The sequence below is a fragment of the Benincasa hispida genome, chromosome 8 (genome assembly GCF_027475165.1).
Source record: "Benincasa hispida cultivar pf3 chromosome 8, pf3_genome.v1.1, whole genome shotgun sequence".
Taxonomy (NCBI): domain Eukaryota; kingdom Viridiplantae; phylum Streptophyta; class Magnoliopsida; order Cucurbitales; family Cucurbitaceae; genus Benincasa; species Benincasa hispida.
In genome coordinates, this window is record NC_143485.1 from 44,377,596 (window position 1) to 44,392,380 (window position 14,785).

At 31.3% G+C, this 14,785-nt stretch overlaps 1 protein-coding gene across 3 annotated transcripts; it reads right to left on the reverse strand.

Moving 5' to 3' along the window:
• Nucleotides 1-8,796: 8,796 nt before the first annotated feature.
• LOC120082600 (squamosa promoter-binding-like protein 13A) lies at nt 8,797-12,571 on the reverse strand. Of its 3 annotated transcripts, none has more exons than XM_039037848.2 (4): nt 12,441-12,571; nt 11,742-11,968; nt 11,110-11,243; nt 8,797-9,528 (listed from the first exon to the last, which is right to left on the reverse strand). In XM_039037848.2, exons 2-4 carry the CDS (start codon nt 11,951-11,953, stop codon nt 8,897-8,899), a joined length of 978 nt encoding a protein of 325 aa, XP_038893776.1. In that variant the 5' UTR covers nt 11,954-11,968; nt 12,441-12,571; the 3' UTR covers nt 8,797-8,896. The 3 variants fall into 3 exon arrangements, with proteins under 3 accessions (XP_038893776.1, XP_038893774.1, XP_090172297.1); XM_039037846.2 differs by lacking the exon at nt 12,441-12,571 and adding an exon at nt 12,092-12,434; XM_090316171.1 differs by lacking the exon at nt 12,441-12,571 and having other exon boundaries at nt 11,742-12,073.
• Nucleotides 12,572-14,785: the final 2,214 nt, after the last annotated feature.

Consider the following 14,785-nt stretch of genomic DNA (forward strand, 5'->3'; position numbering starts at 1 on the left):
ACCCATGAATTGAAGTTTTTTTTTTTCTTTTTTGTAGTAAATATATTTATAATAATTAGGGCCAAAGAGAAGAAGACCCGTGGAGAAGAAGACCGAGGATTGTCATGGTGAAATTCAGTTAGGAAGATGCTGAAATTTGAAGAAAACTCGAGGTTGGTCTAAGTTTTAAGCAAAGTCGAGCAAGCTATGAAGTTTGGTAAATTTTGAGCTATTTGGGAGGAATTAGAAGCTCAAATTTGGAGATAAGTAAGTTCAAAGGAAAGAAAAATTGAATTAAATTAGCTGGAAGTAGTGTTTGGTGGATTAAAAATTTAATATGGAAATTAGGTATTTGAAGGGGGGCTGCTGGCGGAGGTTGAAGAAGCTAGGCGGGGAGTTGGCCTATCAGTGAGGTGTCTCGCGCATGTGCCAGTCGCGCACAATACACCCACAATGCGTGCGGCAGTGCCCATATCTAAGATCGCGGTCGTGCTCACTCGCCCACACTCGACACCAATCGCACGCTCGTTCGACGCCCGATCTGTGCGCCTCCACGCCTAGCTCACGCACGTGTGCGGCTGGTCTTGCCATCCATCTGGACGCTCTATGCGCACGCCTAAGCACCCATGTGCGTATCCACATCTACCCTTGTCATGCGCTTAGCTGCCATGGACTTGGCATTGGCCTAATTTGGGAGTTTAGAGTTGGTAAGAAATTTTTTAGGCCATTAATGAAGTGCTATAGATTTTAAGCTATAAAAATGACTAAGTTTGGACTCAAATAGGAATTTAAGGATTAATTAGGAATTAAGAGAGCATGTCTAAATGGTTGGAATATTTAGAAGTTATTAAGTATTTAAGGTTGTTCAAAAGTTAACCAAGGGATACTAATTCATTTTTCGGGCCAAATAGAGATTGGAAGAGGCTACAGACCATTGGAAGCTAATCAGTGACAGTGAATGACAAAATGTTTTTAGAAATGAGTTCTTTGAAAATTTCAAAGCATGATTTCTTTTGATAAAAAGTGCTTGCTTTGAAGCTATGATGAAAAGGGTTTATTTACTATAAGTCTCATGATCTACTTTTCCAAAGGCTTTGATTTAAGCATGTTTATAAGACTTGCAATTTATTAGCATGATTGAACTTATATGTTTCTAAGGAAAGCTAGTTGTTATCCATGCTTTAATGCTTCTTATATGTATATATTATTTGATGTTAAAGTACAATTTTATGAATTATTGAATCATGTACCCTAATTTAAGACTTTCGATACTCAAAGAGATGAAGATATCTGGAAAGTCCAGTGGTAGTATATTATAAGTCTTTGGAACCTGCCTTGGTGCACACATAGGCTTTGGATCGTGTGTAAGGGTGTTTAGCCTTTTTAGGACATTTCTACGTGCACGTATGTGAGTTATCGACATTGATTGTATTGAAATTACTCTATATCAGCTAATGTTATCGACGTTGAATGTACTGAGCTTGCTCTATCTCAACTAAGGCTTTGGCACAAGTTTCTTAACTATTTATGAGTAATGAGATTTAAGCATGTTTTCTAGCTTTTAGATTTCCTTACTATCTCTTAACTTAAAGCTATGGAAATGTATACTTGAATATTTTATTACCATTGAGATTCTGAAAACATGTTTTTTTACTCTAGTTTAATTATTTCTTCCAAGCATGTTTATACTTAACTAGTTATTCACTGAGTTTCTCAACTCACATTTTCAAATGTTTTTCTCTCCCTAAGTAGTGATCGAGTTTTCGACGCCTAACTTACTGCAGTAAGTCTGCCATTATCTCAGATTATAAATAGATCAAAGTTTCTCTTAGATCCTGAAATTGTGTTTTGTTTGCCCTAATGTTTTGCAAACATACTAGTAGGTATTGAGTGAGATTTTTCAATATGTACCTATTGTAAATATTTTTGTAAGTTTGGCTCAAGCAGGTGATGAATAGAGTTACTGTTTCCTTAAAGGCTATGCTATGAGATTATGTATGTTGTATATATATATATATATACACAATTGTTTACAGGAGAAGCGGGTGAATAAGTTGAACAGGTTATATGTGGATAGTAGATATCATAAGAGGGTTGATATTTGTTGTCTTCACATCTCTTCCTGGTTAAAAAAGTAATCTGGGAAGAAGTGTGACAGAAGTTGTATAGTCCCTTCTAACCATTATGAAAATTTAGAGTTTTTATACCATGAGTTTCTAAGGTACTTGAAAACCAAACAGTTTGAGAAGTATTTTTAGCACATGAAAGGTCACTCACTAAATAGTTTAACCCACGAATTGAAGTTTTTTTTTTTTTTTCTCTTTTTTAGTCAATATAGTTATAATAATTAGAGAAAAAGATACAATTCTAGTTATTAAGTTTTGAGTCAAATTTACCTATGATCTCTAGGTTTCAAAAGGTTAAAACTTTTAACTCCAAAATTTTGAGTTTAATTCTATTTGGTACTTAAGTTCCAGAATATTACTTTTCATCTTTTAAATTTTGGGTTTGGTTTTTGTTTGGTCTTTAGATTTCAATATCTAACATTTTTGTCCTTAAATTTTTGTCATTACTCACTTTAATTTCTAGTGTTAAATAATTATGAAGTGAAATTAAAAATTAATATTAAAAACGATGAAAAATTAGTAAATTCTATTTAATTTTAATTGTTATTAATTAAATAGTGGACACTAGTACTACGGCCGAAAGTAAAATATGTGGACCAAAGGGAAACAAGACTCAAGTGAAAATCTAACATTTTAAAAACTAGGGAATAAATAGAAATTTAATTTAGAAGTATAGCAAAATACATGAATGACGTGTGAATTATAGAAAATTACATGGATGACACATGAATCTCTTTTTTGTTAATCCTAAAAGGCCCTTCGCAGCTTCTTTAGTTACATTGTAATTAATCTTAATTATACTGCAATTAATCCATCGAATTTATAATTGGATCTTTATAAATTTCTATTAAGATATTCGACATGAATTAGCTTCCTCTTTTCATGTGGATATTTTGGCATAATACTCGATCTTTAATTTTAAAATTATTCAAATTTTTATTTAAAAATTTTCAATCTTCAAATATTAATTTGAATTTTCAAATCTCATATTATATTAATTTTCCTAAATCTCACGTTTTATATTTACCACTAGTTTAATTGCACTAGAATTTGTTGAAATATTTAAGCCTTAATTTATGTATTATGCATATATTTAGACTATAATTAAGAAGTTTGATGATCGTCCTTTCTATAAATTCCTTATGTAAATCTCAAGTTAATATACAGAAATTATTCATTCAAATATTGTTTCCACATGGTATCAGAGCCGCTGCCCTTTTTTTGGGTTTCGTCTCCTTGAATTCTAGTCGTTGCCACTTGACCTCTACCTCTATGAATTGATTGTTGACAGAGGTAGATCCACGAGATTCACTCGTTACCACAAGTCGCAATCTGCCAGCACTCGCTCAGACATACCATGGGTTCAGATAGGTTTGTCTCTGCCCAAATTTATCGTCATGGTTCCGTCTGAGATCCATTAAAATCCATGCAATGAGACCCCTCTCTGTTCGCACGCACCCAACCTCTACCCACTCACGCCTCGTCCCCAGCCCAGATCTACCATCGTTGCCACCGCCCAACTCCGTTTCACCTTTACTATTCAAATCTTTTCCTCATCCACCATCAGTTTTGTCTTCTAACCAGTCTGCTCAGCCTTGCCTATCTGTGTGTTCGTAACCCCCAGATCTGCTCCAAACCCTCCCCTCAGATGTTACAGATCCACTCCTCAGATTGCTGCACACTGTCAGATCCACTTCCTTTGTCGTGCATTTCATTGTTCGATCAGACCATGCTCAATCCACTTCGTTACCCGTTCTCGTCGAAGATCTGCTCAAGACCTACCACAGTCCAGCCATTTCTAGCCAACTCAATGCTCGATGCTCGCCCAGACTCGTCCACTGCACCCTCAATGCTCGCCCAGATCTGTCGCAAAATAAACCCTCTCCCCCACTCAATGCTCGCCCAGGTCTGCTACAAAATAAAACCCTCTCCCCCACTCGATGCTCGTCCGTCCAAGCCACGCCGCCTCGCTCAAATTTGCCATTATCCCTGCCTCGATCTGCATCGTCCCGCCCAAACCCATCCACTACACCCTCTAGTATCCTCCACCGTGAGTCTCATACAAGGAAGAAGAAGGAAACCACGCCCATATTTTTTATGGCCTTCGGTTTGGTTTGTCCAAACTGGTTCGGTTTAATGTAACTAGATCAATGTTGGTTCCATTGGTTTGGTTCAGTTTAGTTCCTTAGCTTAATTGGGTTCTGGGTTCATTTGAGTTTCAGTTCTTTTCATAGATTTCAGTCTCTGTTTCGTTTTAGTTTCTGATATTTACGTAGATCTCTATTTTCAACTCAGAAATTCGTGGATTTTGTTAGCCTAAAAGTTCTTTGTGTTCCAATTCTTCATGGGTTTTTGCTTCCCGCCCAGATCTAACATGTGTTGATGTATCTATCATTAAGTTGCCTCAGTTTATCCGCTCACAAACTCTACGTTGTTTCTATCACATTGAGTTTGAGAGAGGTTGTTGAGATATTTTAATTTATGTATTATGCATATATTTAGACTATAATTAGGAAGTTTGGTTATCGTTATTTCTATAAATTTCCTATGTAAATCTCAAGTTAATATACGAAAATTATTTATTCAAATATTGTTTCTACATCATTAATTAAACATTCATTAATTATACTATAAATAATTCATCAAATTCAGAATTAGGGCTCTATTAATTTTCATTTAGATATTCACTATGAATTTAACTTTCTCTTTCCATGCAAATATATTGTTGGATAAATCTTCCAATATTGATTTGAATTTTCAAATCATATATTATATTACTTTTCCTAAACCTTACTTTTTATATTTATCTCTCTTTTCTATTAATATTAACCAAAATCATATGATTTTCAAAAAAATTTTTAGATAATAATTGGTAGGAATAGATTATATCACTGGTAAGAATCTATCAACAATAGAAGTCTATCACTAACTTTTATCGCTAATAGATTTTGCTATATTTACAATTTTTTTAAAAAATTGTTATACGAAAATGTTACCCTACCCAGCTTTAACATTGTCTTTATTATAATTTTGTTTTAAACATGAAATATATAGATACACATCTTGTTCTTGACCAATTCTTCTTATTTTTAGATTTGACTTTATCATTATCTTTATTTTAATTTCGTTTTAAACATGAATATAGGGTTTAGTTCATAATTCCTTGTCTTTATCTACAAAATCAACCTCATAAAATAGCTACGTTGTAGGTTTTATGAACTTCAATCTTTTTTCGAATCCTTATTACATGCGTTTTGAAAGTTTAAAGGTTGTGTATTGAAGCTTCCTAGAAAAGAACATTTGAAGCAAGACTCTCATTCTCGGTTTCCTTGTGGTTTTAATTGATAGAGCTTTCAAATGGTTTACAATGGAATAGCTTGATAATCAAAGGTTGGACTATTTTGGGATTTCCATGGGGTAGGGGAGAATGGAAGGTTACTCATTCAATGATGGATTTAATTGATGGAAAAAGAGCTTTTGATTTTTGGGGAAGATGAATAGGCTACATTTGAGTTTCAAATTTGAAATTTTCTGACACATGTCCTAACCCTTTAAAAATATGTTGATAATTTTATGTGGTTTGAATTAGGGTGTATTTAAGAATTTGTCTAAATCACGAACGTAGCATCTCATTTGCATGATTTAGAGGGTAGTAGCATCTCATTTGCATGACTTGCGATAGTTTGGACCTTTGAAAATTTGTAATTATTATTTTTCTAGTTTGTTTTGTTATTTTTCAAAAGGATAATTACTTTGTCATTTTTCCAAATAAAATGTTAAAGTATGTTTGTTCTCTCGTTAGCTCTTAAAAATATATATTACTTCAAATCAAACCATTTGTTTGATCCAAACTAAATCAAACCAGATTTAATTCGATTTGGTTTAGTATATATATATATATATATATATATATATATAATTTGATTCAATTTGGTCAGTTTTAGTATTCACCCCTAGTTGGTGAATCACTGCATATAAAATAAAGTAAGCATTTTTTATCAATAATAACCAAAATTTTAGTCCCAATTTGAAATTTTGTTTTCAATTTTATGGTTTTGAAATGTATGTTTCTTTTTTTCTTAATTTCAGTTATGTTTTTTACATTTATTAAAGATATACTTATTCCAAGTTGATTTTTTAAAAAGATATTATTATTATTATTTAATTTTTAAAAACATATAATTTTTTAGAACATTAATAGAAATAATATCTATAAGCTTATCCAACGTAAAAGCATAAATAAGAAGATGAAATAATTATTAAACTAAGTCTTAATGCTAGCATAACCATATTTCAAAAGGAATATGATAAGAGGATTGGATTATCTCTTTCAAAACAAACCAACAAACCAATGTGATGATGAAAGATTGGATCGTGCGTCTAGCATGATAGCATGTACCTTAAAACAGGGGATATTAATCACCTAGGAAACTCTTTCCTTAAAAATTTAAAATGCAGATTTGGTCTTTGAGGATCCTTTGGATTCTCTTTGAATTGAATGTCTTTTGGGCCTTTACTTTTCTAATTTTTGCAGATTGCTCCCCAAACGTTTTCCATAATTATTATTGCCTCGACTTTTCTTCCCCTCGGTAACCGATTTTTTTTCATTTTTGACACCTCTCCTCGTATTTCTTTACCAACCTTTTTCTTTTCGCAAGACCCTGCCAACCTTTTTCTTTTTCCTCTTTTTCCCCGAAAACTTCTAGAATTATCTTCCACGTCACACTTTAACTATAAATTATTTATAATCTTCCTACCAAAACTTTAATCTTTCCGATATTTAACTTTTTAATCGCTAATATACTATAGTTGAAATACACTCACTTTAGCTTAATCTTCTTATATAATTAACTTCTAATTATTTAAAAGTTATAATAACACTCTTGAGGACAACTTTTTTATTTTTGGTGTGTAATTTTTTAAAGTTCATCCGTTTTTCAATATCTTTGGAGGTCAAACTAAAATTTTGACGGTATGTTCTTGACACGAGGGTCTTCAATCTAAATGGTAGATATTTCTTTTAGAGCTTCCTGCAATGAAATTATAATTGGTGATTGGCTACTACTTCAAATGAGATCTTTCTTGTTTATTCTCTTGTAATGATGTTGAAATTTATCATCTTGAGCTATCTATTGTGAATCTCTAGTTGAGAATAGGAAAAAGAACTCATTGTAATCTACTATTGGTTAGAGTGGATTTTTTGGACTTCCATATGTAATTTTTTATTCTTTGCTTTGAGGAAAATTTTTAACATTAAGATTGCTTGTGTCTTGTGCTTAATTATTACTATTGTTTCTATTTCAGTAATTTCTTATAAGATTCACACAACACGAAAAAAAAAAAAAAAGGATCTTAAGAATACAATATTTATTCCAATAGAATCAACATCTATTCTTAGTTGTTTGTTGAGGTTTATTGACTCTAATCTAAATGGTTATCATTACGGTACTTAGAAGTGAAGATAGCAATTATTGCACCTTCTTGAGAGATTTTTAGTGTAAGAAAAAGGGATATAGTGTAATCTTCATATCATAGTAGAATCTAAAATTACATGAAATTAGACGTAGTATTGAATTTTTTTGACAAACCAAATTTTCGTATTTCATTACTTTTAGACTGTGGAAGGAAAATTATTTAGGTCATATTGGATTACTCTAATTTACCAGTGGCTTGAACAAACTTATTGAAAATACTAGAATAAATAGAACACAAGGAACCGTAATTGATATGTTATTTACAACGTAAGTGGTCTATATGTAGCCATCATCATCGAATTTGATCGGAATCTTGTCAGTTGTCATAAAGCAGTGAAATAACGAACACAATTATAGATTAAAACATAGAAAAAGTGAAGCAAAATGATAGCACAAGTAGCCTAAGGATTAGAATAAAGTCTTCATCTTTTTGTGGAAAAACATATTTTAAATTATAAAGTTTAAATTACCCGCAATGAAAGGGGTGATTTTTGGTGAAATTTCGGTAACATTAAGATTTAAATCAAATCAAATTAAATTTCAATTTTGTTATAGGCTACACAAAGTTTCACTTTAATCTCTCTAATTTAAAAAAAAAAATTAATGTAAAATAAACTTAATTTAATTAACATAAGTTCAACTAAAAAATTTGTGGTTCATTTTGATCCATGTATTTTTAATAAATTTTAAATTTAGTTTATGTATTTTTAATAATTCTTCAATTTAGTTTTTCAAAATTAAATTTTATCAATATAGCAAGAAAAGACACTATGTAATATATTTCTAAAATTGTAATAAAGTGAATGCTAATAGATACGAACTTATGACAAACCAACCTCATACATAAAAAAAAATGAATGGGTAGAAATTAAAATGGTTTTTTAAACAATAATTAGTTAATAAAGTTGTCCAAATAGAATCGAGATTTTTGTTGACTCAAACAATTTTTAAGTCAAATTAAATTTCTAGATTGAGAATATTCAAAATTGAAACTAAACTCACCAAATGGTCGAACCTTAGTATAGGTTAGCTATAAGTAATTGAAATGTATTATTTTATATTATTTTAGAGTTAGAAAGTTTATGTTCTCATTTGGTACTAAAAGAGGCACCAACTTAGCATGTAACTTGCAAATGAAACTTTACCGAAACTGATAAATTTGTAATTGACTTGAGATATAAAAGCATCCTTGAATGTGCAAGATAAACAAGAAGAAAGAAAAAGAAATGAGAGAGTTTTATATTAAAAATGGAGAGGAGTCTACGGAAGAGAGAATTGGAAAATTAAAATTGCAGATAAAGGATCATAATCTGGTTTCTACTCCCAATGAAAAGGAAGAGTAGAGGGGGATTGATTTCCAGAATTGTCGGAGGAAATTCCGAAGATTCCAGAGAAATTAAGAGCCGCATGAGGAGGAGGAGGAGGAGGATGATGATGATGAATGTCATTTGGAATCTGACCGGAAGAAGAATCAGAAGTATCAAAAGTGTTTGGATGGGTTAAAGGGTGCAACATAGAAATGGCGACGTTACGTTGTTGTTGTAGCTGATGATCACTCTGAATCTGTGTCTGTGGTGATGACAGAAGAGAGAGAGCACAATCTGATTCACTAACTCCAATTTTGAACCTGTCGTAAATCATCTTGTTCCTTTCGCTGCCACCGTCACCGTTGTCTGGCAGGGTATTGATGGTTCGAAGGAGGGGTTGGCAAGTTGTCGGTCCCCCGTGCAAGAACCCCAATGGCTGCGAGGCTTTGTAGTTGTTGTTGCTGCTTTGGTCAGATGCTTCTACAAATAGGCTCTGTTTTTCGAGGAAATTTAGTTGTGGGTTCCGGTTGTGGTGGACTGCGGGATCTGTTGCGCCATCGCTGACCCCAGATGACCACCCGTGACTGCTCACCGTCGTCGATGGGAAAACTTGTGAGCTTGTAAATGGCAACAACTGGGGACCTGAAACAATTGCACCTTACTTCTAGTTTTTAGATTTCTCCATTCAAAACCACGCCATAAACTTCAATTTACTTTGTAATATTTTGTTACTTATACATCTATGTTTTATGAATTCTTTTATAATATTTTAGAAATGTTGATTCATTCTCTACGTGGATATCGAATTTACCTAAATGTGAATGAACCAATGTAAATATTTACATGCGCTTAAAATTTTAATATTGAGTAATTACCTTTTGCCAAGTCTTGAATTTAAAGATTAAAACAAATCAATTAACTTGGATAATCAAATTAGACTCTAAAATGTTACCATTTTTACTTCGACTCAAATATCGCTAATTCACTACCTCATTTTAATCCCAAAAAAGTGTAAGAATCTTCGCAAAATTATTAATTAATTTCAATAAAATAAAATGTTACACAAAAATAATTTTGATAAATTCACAAATTAGTTATTGAAAATCTTTACCAAAATTCATAAATTCAACTATATATATATAATACCATTTATTTTCCTAAACTTTTTTTATCAATTTCATATTGTTCTCATAATCTCATGTTTTACAATTGATGGTATGCATAAGAGAATATTTTCTAACCGTATTTGGAGGGAGAATATCTTAAGAAAATGTTTTTTAAGGTTAAGATTGTAAAGTTTATCCATATTTGATTGTAATTTGATGAAATCAAAAAATAAATGTTACAATTAATACAATTTCTTAATTACAAAAGTATCTTAAGAAAATGTTTTCTAACAATATTTGGAGGGCGAATATCTTAAGAAAATGCCAACAAGAGTGTAGCTTAATTAGTATAACGTTCATACTATCAACCTCGTTGTTTGAGGTTTGATTCCCCCACCCTACACTTTAATTACAATACCTCTTAAAAAAATAATAGAATTTCAAGAATTTATGAGTAAAATTTGATTTTTTTTTTGGAAAAATTGCAAATAAATTTCCTCGATACTTAAGTTTTAATTTCCATTTTTACAATAGAAAGTTTGAAAATTTGAGATTGTTATTGTAATTTATCTTATTTTTGCAAGTAAATTTTAGGACAAACTACCTTTCTTATCCCGAGTTTTGAAGAATATGTGTGTTTTGGTGCCTGAGTTTTCAAAACATTCCTTTTTAGTCCATGACTTTTTAGAATATGTGCATTTAATCTGAGTTTTCAAGTTTTTAAGAATAAGCAAGGTCTTGAACTATTTTTTATTTTCACTTTATATAATTATATGAAATTTTGAATTACAAAATTATGTTTATTAAATAATTTTAGAGAGAAGAGGTAATCTAAAAAAATATATTTTTAATTTAAAATAATATAAAAAATTAATACATAGATTTTTTAGATCTATTTTTAAAAATTCAATAAATAAAAATGTATATTTTTAAAATTTAGAGACCAAATGAATCTATTTAAAAAATATCGAGACTAATTAAGTATAGAGACCAAAACACACCTACTCTAACACCGAAAAAAAAGGGTCATTTTTCTTAAATTTTATTATAGGAATCAAACAGTAGAAGTAGAAGGTAAAATCAGTCTTAAAAAAATATTAACAAAAAAAAATCTAACCTTGATGATAGGAGAAAGAACCGGCAGATCGAGGCAAGGGGTCAGTCTGAGGCTTTCTCCGTCGCCGGTTATGGCCATCGAGTCGTTTGCGGCAGCTTCTCTTTCCTTCGTCAAATTCCTCAAGTGAATGAAACCTATGGGACGAAAAAGGGAGAAAAAAAAAAAAAAGGAAAAACAGAGCATTGCAGAACAGAGCAAATGGGAATTCAATAATGCCTACAACTTTAAGATACCAAAATTGGGTAAATTTTTCTGCAAGTTTTGGAACTTTCATCGTTTAGTTTTCTCAACTTTTTTATACACTGTTACACAGAAAACTTTCTCATGAAAAGACTCAAAAGCACATCAAATTCCAGAGCCAAATGTTCTGGGAAAAAACTTTTAACCATGCAGAAAGAGGACAAATTTCTTCAGACAAAAACGCCAACAGTTCCCATTTTCATCCAAAAAGGAAAACCAAAACTTGCCCATTTTCTTGCAAAGCATAAAAATGATTCTTGGAGTTGCTTTTTTCTTCAAGAATAAAATAATGGGTTGTGCTCAAAAGTTGTTGACAGAGAACAGAATAGAAACATATCATGATTAGCAAAAGAGAAAAAGACCAAAAAAGGAAATCAAAGTCCCAAAATTACCTACTACACTGCTGGCAAAATCTCTGCTTGAGGCCAGAAATTGTGACTTGAGGAGTCTTTGAATGCAGCTCACAAACTTTATGGCGCCTATGGTAATCTCTACAATTGCTTAGATCTGAATTGCAGCCATCTACGAGACAAGAAACTGGCTGGGTGTTACCATTATGAGTTCCTCTGGCTCTTTTTGATGATCCTGATGTAGATGATGCCATTTCTTTCAAGCTCCCCTACCCAAAAAAGAAAGGGAAAAAAAAAAAAAGGGACTCAAAATTGCTTTCCCTTGAAGCTACAAGATCCATAAACCAACCCCATTTACTCAAAATTGCAAGCCAACCCAAAAAAATGCTTACTTTGAAAGTGGTTGGATGTTGGCCTTCCAAGAAGATTGGAACTTAGAAGTTCCAACAAATAAAAAATAAAAAAGAGAGAGAGGGGGAGAGAGGAAAATTAAATTAAATGAAAAGGAAAGAGAGAGTAGTGAATGAATGAATGGTAAGAGATTGTTCCCCAAACTAGTGCAGCAGAAGTGGATTGGTTTGTTCTTTCCAGTTCATTCACTGACATAGATTCCATTAAAATCCAATAAAGTAGATTGTGAAGGAGGCAAAAGAAAAGTCCTAGAAGGCATTTAAGAAATAAAATAAAAGAAAGAACTTGTTGGTTAAGACTTAACAAATTCACATGCTAGCTAAAATATACCTATCAGTAAGATGTCATTCTTGGTCTGGTTTAAAGCATTCAAGAGAAGAAAGAGAAAAGAGTAGTTAAAGAGAGAGAAAAATGGAAGGTCAAGGCTCAAGGGGTAGGAGCTTGAGAAAAGCTAAGATGATGATAAATGATAAATAAGGATGGGGCTGTTGCTTTCAACTTTTTAACAAGGTTGTGTGTGTGTGAGTATGAAAATAACAAGTACAAAGGGATTGAATGCTTGGTTAACTTAAGACAAAGTAATTCAAACCATCTTTTTGTTTCACATTCTATAGCATGCCTAACCCTTTCACCACTAGCTAGTGCATGTGAATTTTGTTGATCAAAATCAACGTCTCTCAATTTTACGAGCATGTCGATTAAAATCTCTGAACAGATTAAATGGTGACAGGATGAGCTTATAGTTTGATATATTAATCAAAGCATGTACCCACAAACTATGATTATGTCAACGTTCGAATTTGGCTAGTTTAAGAACTTCTAAAATAAACTATTTGTCATCATTATTGTTATTATTTATGTTCTCGTTTCAAATTTTCATAGTCAATTCTATAATATTTCTAAAAGAATATACATATTTCTTTAATAATGATGTCAAGTGTTTTAGTTAGGAAAATATAAGTTTCTTCGATACATTATTATAAAATATAAAATGAGGAGTGATTTTTGTTTTCTTCTTGTGTGGTCCTTATATCGTAGAAATAATATGATATCTTTGCAAGTCTATACTTTTTCCTTGAAATTTTTTGGAGCTTTTAATATCAAACACACAATCCAACGACTCACAAAGCATCAAGATAAACACCAACCATAGATAACCAAAAAGAGGAAGCAAACACATGTTTTTAAAATTTGAGGGGAAAAAAAATATGTGAATGAGATGAAATGAAAGAGCCTTGTGACTTTTGGTTGGGACACATATGGAATTTTTTTTTTTTTTTAATGTAAATCTAAATTACAGAATCTTTGGTCGCCAACACAAACTATACGTCAGTTGAGTTAGACTCGATTTGAAATTGAATATCAATGTACAAAAATATATTTTTTTAAATGATGATATAAATAATTGATATTGAATTTGTTACTTGTTAGATGAAAATATTTGGAGGATAAAATTTAAGGTTGAATTTGAGCTTTTCCACTTTGCATCTATTATGTTTATGAACTTTAAAAAGTATTTAATAGTATCTAAGACTTTCAACTTTGTGTCTTCTAAACTTTAATTTTTTTTTTAATAGGATGTCAAACTTTAAATTATGTACCAATTTTTAGGGTTTTGTTAGGCATAAAATTCAGGGACTCAATTTTTTTTTTTTTTTTTTTTTGTCCTTCAATTTCAAAATTTTATTTTCCCTAGACTTCAAGATTTAAACTTATAATCTTATTTTTTAACAAAATATTCAATCCTCCATGTTAAGATGTATTAATTAATTTATGAGAAATAAAATTATTATGATTAATTAGCTTTCATTAATTTTTCATCATTATTAAAATTAATCATAGATAAAAATATCATTACTTAAACTTAGAAAGCAAATAAAAATTAAACTCAAAACTTAAGGATAAAAATGAAACATTCTAAATCTATAGGCCAAATAATAATTAAACTTAAAACCTAGTAGTAATAGTGTAATATTTTAAAATCTAGAGACTAAATAGAAATCATACTCAAAACGTAGCAACAAAAGTACTTTCTCCTAATAAAATTCAATTTTATATCCTATACGATAAATTGAATGTTAAAAGTTTAGAATATGTTCAATAACCCGTAATACATAAAATTGAAAATTAAGAGGTTATCTGATATTTTAAAAGTTCATAGATGGTGATCTATTGCATGTCGTTGGCGCATAGATTGCGGCTATGTTAGGTTTCGTTGTGAATGTGACCTTGACTTTTGTTCTTCATCTCCTTAGTTTGGTCTCGAGATACTCGAAAGTAACCTGTGTAAGAGATCCTCGCATTAATGTAGTATCAAACCTATTGCACTCTGATGCTTAAGTTAGTACAAAGAGTGACTAATTCAACTAAACACAAAAGAATTAAGGTCAAGTCTCTCCTTTAAAGATTACTTACTCTCCCATTTAGGATGTTCAAATGGGGCTATTTGTAAATTTGTCTTCTGGTACATACCTCTAATTACATGTAACAGCGATGGTGTTAGGGACGTTTCTAGCACTCGAGGTTGTAATGTGCCCATTCGAGTTCAATTTGATTATTTTTCGATTTGTATATATTCACCGACTCGATTGATCAACCTAAACTTTGAGGCATTGACATTTTCCTTCTTAGATGCATATTCTCTTATGCCTTCTCCCCCTTTACTCTATGAATTT

What these genes read in the sequence shown, in the direction of transcription:
- LOC120082600 (XM_039037848.2), bottom strand. Translation starts at nt 11,953, where the DNA reads ATGGCATCATCTACATCAGGATCATCAAAAAGAGCCAGAGGAACTCAT. An exon ending in TTTTGCCAGCAGTGTAGTAG is followed by an intron (nt 11,244 to 11,741) that starts GTAATTTTGGGA and finishes TTCGTCCCATAG; the next exon opens with GTTTCATTCACTTGAGGAAT. An exon ending in TTCTTTCTCCTATCATCAAG is followed by an intron (nt 9,529 to 11,109) that starts GTTAGATTTTTT and finishes CAATTGTTTCAG; the next exon opens with GTCCCCAGTTGTTGCCATTT.